Source organism: Squalius cephalus, assembly GCF_949319135.1.
Source record: "Squalius cephalus genome assembly, chromosome: 5".
Taxonomy (NCBI): Eukaryota; Metazoa; Chordata; class Actinopteri; order Cypriniformes; family Leuciscidae; genus Squalius; species Squalius cephalus.
The window spans coordinates 23,033,255-23,044,528 of NC_137126.1; the positions used below are offsets into that span (position 1 = coordinate 23,033,255).

General features: G+C 37.9%; 1 protein-coding gene across 1 annotated transcript; it reads left to right on the forward strand.

Annotated features, from left to right (window-relative positions):
• The first annotated feature begins 2,037 nt into the window (after positions 1–2,037).
• Positions 2,038–11,224, forward strand: poc5 (POC5 centriolar protein homolog (Chlamydomonas)). Its single transcript, XM_079871572.1, has 13 exons — positions 2,038–2,142; positions 2,711–2,794; positions 2,905–3,049; positions 4,062–4,142; positions 4,608–4,771; positions 4,855–5,031; positions 6,916–7,020; positions 7,956–8,135; positions 8,252–8,417; positions 9,278–9,426; positions 10,141–10,257; positions 10,412–10,588; positions 10,692–11,224. Exons 2-13 carry the CDS (start codon positions 2,711–2,713, stop codon positions 10,836–10,838), a joined length of 1,692 nt encoding a protein of 563 aa, XP_079727698.1. The 5' UTR covers positions 2,038–2,142; the 3' UTR covers positions 10,839–11,224.
• Positions 11,225–11,274: the final 50 nt, after the last annotated feature.

An 11,274-nucleotide genomic window follows, 5' to 3' on the forward strand; every position in this document is an offset into this window, starting at 1 on the left:
AATAATAGGGGAGTTCTGCATATGCTCTACATATCTGATCACATATTTCAAATATCCAAACTATTCAAAGTGCAAACCCTATAGCTGTAACATGAATTATGTGCATTGTTTTCTCTGTTGCCAAATATCCCCACATTTTTGGGTCCCCATGAAGAAAACAGCTAATATTCATACAGAATTATGTTTTTTTTTTTTTTTTATGTAAATGCAGAACATTTTCTGTGATAGGAAGGTTTAGGGTTAGGGGATAGAATATATAGTTTGTACAGTATAAACATTATTATGTCTATGGAAAAAGTCTCCATAAAACATGGTAGCAACTTGTGTGTGCATGTCCCAATTAAATGATTCACCGCAATTGTCATGAAAAATTTGAGAACAATTGAAGTTCGACAATTTTTTATAATGTCAAATGCAATGATTCCTTTAATTTGAAAGTTTCTAAAGGAAAATGTGTCAAAAAAGTGGAACTGAACTTGTGACATGGCTCATTATTCATTTCAGATACATTTGATTCAATTTATGCTCATTCATGCAGGAAAAATAATCTGTCCATCTAAGATCAAACTCTGCCGAGAAAGATAATAGACTTCTTTGTACAACACAATTACATGATCTTGAGAACCAATAAATGTCATTGAAACTGCTAACAGAAAAAGCTTTTTGCTACTCGATTAACCTCCTACTGTAACTCAACTCGTCTTCTGTCCTTTGTCAACAGTTTCTGCATCCTGAAGCCCGCAAATACCAAACAGAAACATCACAGGGGAGAAAGTTAATTTAATGGCTCGAGATATTGTCCTGGAACAAATTGAACCAGGTTGTGGGTATATAATGTGGGCCGACATTCAAGTGAGGGAAAACACAAACATGGTTGTGCTTCTCAGACTAAGATTCAGAAGCTGTATTTGAAATCAAGCTGCACATTTTATCAAGGTGGTGCAATAGAGCAATAATTTACACAGATTATGAGCCAAACTCTAAATAGCCCCTGTGTGTCCCTGTGTTATTCAATGCTGTAGGCTGAGAGTTGTAAACTAATCCACTGGGGTCGGTGTCAATGTTCTATGCAATTCAATGTTCAATGCAATTCTATACAAAGTTAAATGTTCTATGCAAAGGAAAAGCTAGGCTAACCACTTTTGTAAATGATATTCTAGTTCCTTTCAATTCTCTTTAAGCTAGGGCCTCAGAAAATCAGTAATCAGGGTACATATAGGCCTATATTGTGTTTTGTAGTGTATTAACGTTACATGTCTAAATCTAGCCTACCTTTTGAAATCAAAAAAGCCTTGAAGTTATTGTAGTCATCAGAGAGTAGGCTAAGTAAGTATCCACTCAGAAGGCTCTTCTGGTGGCCGAATTATGAAGCACTCCAACACATACCTGCAGGGTTTAGGATGAAACAGTGCAGTGCTTTCATTCATGAAGATCACTGCATTATAAGTTCTGATTCATTCATTAAATTCACAAGCTTCAGTTGCCGCTATGATTCTTGATGCTTTAATGTTATGATACATAGGCTAAGCTATCTATTTGGCCTTAGAATTTCCATTGATTTTCTTCTCTGATTTCCTTTATTTATTTCTAAGTTGATGACTAAATTAGAAGGGTCCAAAAGTCTGAGATCACATTGCAAATATGTTATTCAAAATCTATTTGAAACCTGGAAATACTCATAAAGATAATGGATTAAAACAAAATAAATGTAACATTGAAATAAATAAATGTAGAAATATCTATGGATACACACTATTCTAGATTGCTAATTAAATTAAGTGATTTTTTTAAAAAAACGGCAATTTTACCCTTTAAAGAAAATAAAAGAAACATTCAAAATGCCTATTTTTTATGACTGCACTGTTTTTGCCGTTGTGAGTGTCTGTGAGATACATGTCAACAGAACGATACAACTGAGTGGATACAACCGACGTTTCCGCGTATCTGTTACCACGGAAACATTCTACCCAATCACAATAGCTAAGATTGACGTGCCAAATTTTCAACCAATCAAATAGACTTTTACTCTTGCGGCTAGCAGTTTGAAACAGGGCTTTTAACAGTAGAGTGGGCACTTGCAGATTGAAAGCATTCATTGTGTTAACAGAGGAGCAAATACCCTTTAAAACTCTAGCTAAGAAGGTAATGATCGTAGAGTTTCATCTCTTTACCGCACCCGACATGATGCTTTGTAGATTTAGCCTAGGAACTCAGTAAGAGGCTAACACAGTGTTATGAAGCTTTAGCAGGAACTTAGGTTGCACTTTTGCTTTAGCTCAGGGACTGGTTGTTAAAATCTCTAACTTACCTGCGACTGTACAATATAATATAAGAACATTATAATAAACATTAGCAAACATTGCTAAGTTTACTGTTTTCTTACCTAACTTCGTTGCTATATCACTGCTGCTCAAATATACAAAAACGTTGCAAAGTTCGTTGGTCCTTCGACTTATGTATCATTATATGAGTGCATTATTATTATTATTATTAGTGTTTTGTATAGCAAATATTAATTATTAGCTGATAGATTTAAATCGTTTTTTTTTTAACAATGATAACTTGGTAGAGTTAGACAGGTTTGAAGTAACTATAAAGTAAACAGGATTCGTCTCTTTAAGAGGAATCGGTTCTTTTGGTCAATTTGAAGTAAAATGAGTCATCTAAACATTGTCATATATCACAAGTCCTCGTTCATTCTGTATTTCAGATGTCATCAGATGAAGGGGAGCGCAATAGTCCAGATTTACCAAGAGATTCAGACAGAGGCAGCTCAGTTTCCTCTGTGCTTCAGGTGAGTTATTATATCCACCATTGCAAAAGTCACTAAGATAAGCGACTGATTTTCTGTCCTGTCCGTTTAAAGGACACTTTGGTGTTGTTCCTCTTCTTTAAAATTTTCAGGATGAATACGAAGAACTTCTTCGGTATGCTGTTGTGACTCCTAAATATGAACTGAGTCTCCCATCACAGCTCAACTTGAGTACAACTCAACTCTCTAGTTCACAGCATACTACTAAAAGAGACACACCAGCTCAACCTTCTGCAGGTAGACTCCTTATTGTATGGACTCCTTGCTAAAATGTAACACATAGTTAGGAGGAGATAATAATGCTAGATCAGTCTAAATTGCAAACACTAATATTGTAACAAATATTTTGGTTGAAAGGTTCATAAAGCAGTGATTCTCAGCCAGGGTCTCTAGGGTAGGGTTGTCCAAACCTGATCCTGGAAGGCCACTGCTTCAACACACCTGCCTGGATGTTTGTAGTATGCCTAATAAGATCTTGATTAGCTGTTCAGGTGTGTTTAATTTGGGTTGGAGCTAAACTCTGCAGGACAGTGACCCTCCAGGAGCAGGACTGGACACCCCTGCACTAGGGGATCTCAGCACACTTCCAAAGTGGCCACAGGATAACTTACAATCAGGGGTCTCCAAACTCGGTCCTGGAGGGCCACTGTTCTGCAGAGTTTAGCTCCAACCCCAATTAAACACACCTGAACCAGCTAATCGGTGTCTTACTTGGGCCTGCTTAAAATGATTTAAAATAAGACAAAACAAGGTTTATACAATCTAGACAGCTAAAAATAATTTTACTTAATTTAATTTGCTTCATTAACAACTGCCTTTTTTATTTTAAAACCAGGGTTCTCATGATCTTTAACAAACTGGATATACTGAATGTGAGAATTGTAAAAGTGTGATGTCTAGAAATGGAAAAGTTGTGGATTTTTTTTTAAATGGAAAAATATAATTTATATATCAAATGTAAATAAAGCTCTTAAAATATTTAGCTGGGTAGAAATTGCTATTTATAATAAAACAAAAAAACTAGAAACGCCATGCAAGTTAATTGGTAATAAACAATGTAAACCATGAACATTCAGTTATGGAATTATGGAGTTTAATTATTTGGAATATTTTGTCACTCCTAGTTTCTTTAAATAAAAAGTTTGAAAATGAGCATTTTCTTTCGTTATATGTATCAGACATATTTTGGGGGGCCTTCAAATATTGTCTTGGAGTCAAAAAGGTTGAGAAAAGTGTTGTTTTATTTCAGATAATGAAGGGCATCCAAACAACGGGGCTACACCAACTCCTCCATTAGAAGAATCCAGACCGCCAAGTCGAACATCTGAGGGTAACATCATGAAGCCATTTAAAAAGGCCTTTCTTTCTTTCAATTGTGTCTCATTCAATCAGAATTTAGGGTGCTTTTACACTTGGTTCGATTGCCTGGTCCGAACCCGAGTTAGATTTCTCCCCCCTGTCCCGCTGGATTGTGTTCACATAATATTATTTGGGTCTGAACCGTGATGCGTTTGTATCATCAAAGCAGCTGCTGTTTACCAATGTTTCCTTAGTAATGATGATGCAGGAGAAGGTGGAAAAATGTTTTTTAACCTCTAGTTTTGTTTTCTAAGCATCAGCACACGTATGACGCCATTTTTGTCTATCTGCTGCGAATGTACTGCAAATGTTCTAAAGAAAGGCGAGCAGAAATGAGAGCTCCATTCTCTCTGCTTGCAGTGTGTCAGTAATGCTTGTCAGGAAAGTACCCCTAAGAGTCTGAACTATCTGATATATAATATTGCTTATACTTCAGGTGAGTGCATGGCAGCCAGGTCTGTCTCATCTGAGGAAAGATCAGACATATCAGGACAAAGCAGTGCTGATGCTCTGATCACCGTCATGACAGAGATGTTCATCTCAGATGAGAATCTGAACAGGATGGAGAACATTTTGGACACCTGGAGCACAAACCTTAAGGTATGTCTTACAATTGTATGTTTTGTACCATTTTGCTGCATACCGTAATACATTATAGGAACTGTTTCTTGGTCTGTGTGCAGAGTAATGTGTTGATGGAGCTGAGGAAGTGGAAACTGGCTTGTGTGGAGCAGCACAGACTGGAGCTTAAGAAGGAGAGGGAGAAACATGCAGCACATATGGCTGCTGTAAATGCTGAGATGGATGGTCTCAAAGACCTGGTCAACACCTACCAGATCTCTAACCAGAGGAAAGATGAGGTGTGCACAGATATTGAGACTAAAGGCCCATTCACACCAAGGACGATAACTATAAAGGTTAAGATATAGTTCTAAATATAAAAGGATAACAAAGTCCACACCACTACAACAACCACAGAGAAATTATACTGTTGGAATCGCACTCAAAATAATTGTATCCAGCTGATGAACGATAACCTTGACAGCCAATCATAATACTTCCTGCTTTAAAGAGCTGGAGCATTTAAAGCGGCAGATGAGAAAACTGCAGTATGCGCTTAGAATAAGCACAACAACATCGTCCACTGGTGTGGACCAAGCGGCAACCTTCCAGTCTCTCTCTTGAATCCAAAACAGAAGTGACTTAAACTGCAATTCATCAACTGGCCAACATCAATGTTAAAATGCCCAACTTTACAGCAGAAAAAAATATGTTTGCAACCTGGTACAAAAAGTGATTTTGGTCTTTATAGCTAATTTTGCCCTTCATGACAACTGTGAGGGGGGTGATTTTTTTTTTTTAACTCATCCGTTTAAATTATATTAAAGGAGAACTCCGGTCAATTTTAACATTGAGCTCATTTTTTTGTAAATTTGGAGTGCTGTCAATACAGAGAACAACGACAAAAATCAGTGTTGCCTACACCGTGTTATCCTCTTTTTAAAATTTGCACCCTGTTGACTTCAATGGGGCAAGTTTTAAACCTGCTTTTAGCCTCTTAACATCCTTGATGTGTCATTACAAGTGCACAGGTCATGTGAGTGATTCCTTCGGAGTGAACGCGGGTCAATCTGACTGCAGTAGATGTGAAAGATATGAATAAAAATGATGTTATTTCAGCCAGTGCACATACCTGTATTTACATACTGTTTTCGGTTGAAGTCCACAGTAGTCGATTGTCGAGTTTGGGCGCATGATCGTACGTACTAAACCAATGCGCGTGAACTCGACAATCATGCGCGTGAACTCGACAATCGATTACTGTGGACTTCGACCGAAAACAGGATGTAAATACAGGTATGAGCGCTGGCTGAAATAACATCATTTTTATTCATATCTTTCATATCTACTGCAGTCAGATTCACCCGCGTTCACTCTGAAGGAATCACTCACATTGGCTGTGCACTTGTAATGACACATCAAGGATGTTAAGAGGCTAAAAGCAGGTTTAAAACTTGCCCCATTGAAGTCAACAGGGTGCAAATTTTAAAAAGAGGATAACACGGTGTAGGCAACACCGATTTTTGTCGTTGTTCTCTGTATTGACAGCACTCCAAATTTACAAAAAAATGAGCTCAATGTTAAAATTGACCGGAGTTCTCCTTTAAGCCGTAAAGTTCAGCATAATTAGGGGCGTGGCCACTTGAGTGACAGGTGGATTGCCGCTGCTGTCATACTAGCCGTTTGTATGCTGTCTGTTAGCCGTCACGTCACCTCAGCTTATCCTGCCTCTTTGCCCATGTTCGTTTATCCGGGAGTGACGCGCTGTCAAGATGGCAACTGCTGGCTCCGCCCACTTTGGGCTTCAAAAACGTTCTTCAGAAACCTACGGGTGATGTCATGGACACTACGTCCATATTTGTTTTTATAGTCTATGGTGTGGACGCTAATATAGTTATTGTTATAGCTATCATTCTTGGTGTGAACATGCTTTAAGTCAGAGATGTTATTTATTTAAACTAATTGGCTGGTCCTGCAGTATTAAGCTAATAAACATTTCGAGATATTGGTATTAAATATAATAAGATACGGGTGCAAAATATTGGGAAATAGTACATGAAACAGCAACACAGAATTTGTCATTCTAAACACAAACACATGTGGCTCTGACTCACAATTTTCAACAGGCTGTAAGTCTCTGTTTTCCAGTCTGTCATCTCCTCCTTGGCCTTTGCCTTCTGCAGGTGATAGTGAATCTGAGCAGGGCGGTTGACAGGCAGAGGGAGAAGCTGGAGCTGATGAGGAGTTTTACCCAGTGGAGACTGCAGCAGTGTTCTGCCAGAGAGGAGGTGAGACGGCAGGGGCAGCTCTGACTGACTACACACACACACACACACACACACAGGGCAGGTGTTTTTCAGACAAGGCTGTTTACTCATGTCAGATTGAGAGTTAAGACAGGATTGTGTTTTGTATTCATTTTCTCATTTCAAATTTGCAGACTATCTGCATTTAAAGGGACAGTTCACTCCAAAATGAAAATTCTGTCAGCATTTACTCACCCTCATGTCGTTTCAAACCCATAAGTCTGGTTAATCTTCAAAACGCATGTTAAGATCATTTCAATGTCCCTCCATTGGAAGTCCAGGTTACCAAAAATTACAAGATCCAAGGCATCCTAAAATGAATCTGTATGAATTGAGTGGTTTAATCCAAGTCTTGTGAAGAGATATGATTGCTTTACATGATTAGGTTTAGGTCTTAGGGGTCTGAATCAACACGAGGGTGAGTAAATTATGACAGAATTTGTTATTTTTGGGTGAACTGTCCCTTTAAAGATGTACTGAAGCCAAAATAACAGCAGTGGTGTTCGGCTTGAATGCAGCATCACCCTTATTTTTTGCCCATTGTTTTATTTTGTTTTTTAATTTATTGCCTAAGAAAAAATAATGTGTTTCACAAAAATATTAGGCAGCACAACTGTTTGATAATAATAAGAAATGCTTCTTGAGCACCAAATCAGCATATTAAAATGATTTCTGAAGGATCATGTGACAGTAATGATGCTGAAAATTCAGCATTGCCTTCACAGGAATAAATTACAATTTCAGATATATTTAAATACAACAGTTCTTTTAATTTGTAATACTATTTCACAACATTACTGTTTTTACTTTATTTTTTGATCAAACTAATACAGCCTTGGTGAACGTAAGACTTCTTTCAAAAACAAGCCTTATTGAAATCTTCTGAATCTGATCAAATGCATTTCTCTGTGTTTTAGGCACAGGGGGGCAGACTGGCCGAGCAGCACTATCATTTGCAGCTCAAGAGGAAGGTTTGGGCAGGCTGGCACTCGCTCATCCAGAACAGGTGGCGGGAGCGTGTGGAGAGAGCTTGTTGTGCCAGAGCAGAGGACGTCTGCATGCAGCTCTCTACAGACTATGAGGCCAAGATGGCACAGGTGAGTGAAACCCACACTAAAATTTTAGTGAAAGTGCTTTCATTTGTTAGTGATTCCATGTTTAATAAGTTTATGGATGTGGACATAATATGAAAGTTTAATATTGTGCTTGTCAGCATGTAGAGGAGCTCCAGAAAGCTCAAGCTGAGATCCATAGGCTGCACACGGAGCGAGAGCGCTACGAGGACTCTATGAAGAAAGCTTTTATGCGTGGGGTCTGTGCGCTCAACATCGAGGCTCTTAGTATGTTTAACACTGGAGAAGCGGGTAGACTGGACCGTGGTAAGACAATAGAGAGATTCAGCTCAATTAAAGTGGGAATGATTACATTTATGAAGGCATGATGTAGCAGTTTAAGATGATTGATTGATTGTTACATAATTGAAGTGCAAGTTATGACGGATACTCCACTATACCAAAAAAACTTTTGAATGTAAAAAAAAATCCTCCTATTTGGACAAAAGGTAATTTCTAAATAATTGAATACACTCTAATTATACACTATATAATGTTACATGAAAGCTAAATCCGATTGATTTCAGTAGCGGTTTTCTAGCCTCTGGCTTAAAGTTGAATATTTAATATATTAATATTTAATATGTTTAATATTCCTGCTTCATAATCAACCCGTTTCCCTTCAGCTGGTCCCACCTGTAGCTCATATATTATTGAATGAAATATGCAGAAATGAAGTGTATAATTTTTTTTGTTTAATTGTTAAAATACTTTGTCATAATCCAGAGTGTACAGATAACTATAAGCCAGCCATTCATAGGTTGAGTTTGGGGTGGGCAGAAGGGTAGTGTTTTGGAAGCTGATTGTAAAAAACAAACAAAAAAGTCATGTTTTCTGCAATACCAATTAGTTGGCGCCGAAATGACACACACCACTTGTAAATTCCCTTGTAGATATGGCAAGTCAACATATGTGATGTTAACACAAAAACAATGGACTCTTTTGTGCCTATGAAATTTCACTAATGTGACCACACCCTTATTATTCAAATTTTAGACAGAATTTTGATATTAAAAGAATGAAATCACATCTGAAAGAATCATTGAAATGAAAGTAGGGCTGTAAATGTCTCAAAGATCAAACCTTAAGCAGAATAATCAGTCCAGCCTTTATTTTTGTGTGTGTAGATGTTCCACCTCCAGGGGACGAGCCAAGCACCAGCTCAATGGCTAATCACCCTCCACGTACTGTCTCGTCTGCACGGCTCAGTCCAACTGTCATGGAGAGTCCAATACAGCTGGGCCCCTCCCACAGCAATGCAGACGATGTAGAGGCGGTAAGACATGCAACAAACACTTGTTGAATCATGTGGACAAGATTCTAAACGATTCCTTGAAACCAGCAGTCATATTTATTGTACAATGCTTTCATATTGAAATGCATTTGTATGAGATGCTCTTCATTTCAACATTATGCTTGGAGCATCAGTTCGAAATTGTATTGTTTTTTTTCCCCCAGTGTTTTTATGACATTTGCCATTTACTCAGACTAATGTCAGCCTATAAAATGAAATTTTGCATGGCCAATATTACTGTTGATGTTTATGTATAGATAAATGATTGACTTTTAAAGTCATTCTGAAATTAAAATGAACTTTTTTTTATAGAATATTGCAGTATTAAATGATCTATGTACATCATTATTTTAAAAAAACAATGTGCCCTCGTTATCTTTAATCTTTTCTCTGATGACGTGTTTACTGGTGCGAGGGCGCGAAAAACTGTCACTCACAGGAAATCACAATAATAGTAAACCAAAACTATCCAATCAGTTCCCAATGGACAAAATCAAGTCCCGCCCTACACTTTTCTTGTTCAAGAATCTGTTTCACTCGGGATATGTCTCAATAGGGAAGAAAAGACTATTGCAACTTATGTTTCATGACTACTTCAAGGACTTATTGAATTAATATTGATAAACTTGTATTGAATTTCATAACTTTTACATGACAATTTAATCTTTGTTAATGTATTTATTGCTCTCTTTTCAGGAACCTTTTCTCTCTCAGCCTAGCTCAATCACAGGCCCAAGAGCAGAAACCCTTCTCTCCACCACAGTGGTAAACTCTACCGTTCCACCAGGGGGCAGTGCAAGCTCCTTCAGACAGGTACCGTCACTGCAAGCAGATTTCTGAATATTTTATATCAGCTTGCTGAAACTGCTTCTAAGCTGCTTTTCAAAATGCTTGTGATAACATTTATACATGTGTAGTGTGTCTATGTTCTGAAAACTACTTGCTTCTAAAATGTTCTCTTCTTTAGGTGAACGCACGGATAGTAACAGCTGGCAAGCAGAAAGCCTCTAAGACAGTAACTGCTCGTTTGACAGGACGGGCAGAGCATAACCGGACGGGCCGCCCCCCTACAGCCCTGCATGTCATGGGTGTGGCTCCTCCCATGAGCTCAGTTGTAGTCGAAAGACACCACCCTGTCACTCAGGTATAAAGGAACATCCCTACAAATGTCTAAGTACACGTGATGATATCAGAACATTAAACATAGTAGTGATCATTCCATTTCCCTCTTTCCCCCCCATATACAGCTCACTGTTGGTCAGGCAACAGCAGCTAAGTTCCCTCGCGCCGCTCTTCAGAGTCAGACTGTCTCCAGCAGCAAGAGCTCCTCCAGCCAGCCTAGAGGCCCCTCCTCCTCCTCCTTTCACATCCACTCCATCAAAGTTGTGGACTAACACACTCTCTCTCTCACACACACACACTTGCTCATTTATGTGTCAGGTCTGGATACTGTAATTCAAAGTATTTAATTTGTCAGGTTTTGAGGCTTTAAATTAGGTTAATACATTTTTAGTACAAAATTGTATTTATTTTTTATCATAACATGGTGGAAATGAAGTAAGATGTTTATATACTAAATTTGCCAAATGAACACTTTTAATTGAAGAAACATTATTTATTACGTGATATGGTTTCTTTTATTTAATAAAAATTGTTTGTATAAGTGTCACCTTTTACTTTATAATGTTTTACAAAGCCATAATCAAAATCTGTAATAGTTTCCTGATTGTTTTAGGTCAGTTAGCTTCTGTATTAGTTTGCACTGTATCTTAATTCACAGGTTTTATTAAAGTTAGCTGCTGGATCTCCATGCGTCTCAATTAGGAAATA

Excerpts from the sequence above, each read along its gene's own strand:
- poc5 (XM_079871572.1), top strand. The coding sequence starts at position 2,711 with ATGTCATCAGATGAAGGGGAGCGCAATAGTCCAGATTTACCAAGAGAT. Across the intron at positions 10,258-10,411 it reads GTGCAAGCTCCTTCAGACAG|GTGAACGCACGGATAGTAAC; the intron begins GTACCGTCACTG and ends TCTCTTCTTTAG. Across the intron at positions 10,589-10,691 it reads GACACCACCCTGTCACTCAG|CTCACTGTTGGTCAGGCAAC; the intron begins GTATAAAGGAAC and ends CCCCATATACAG.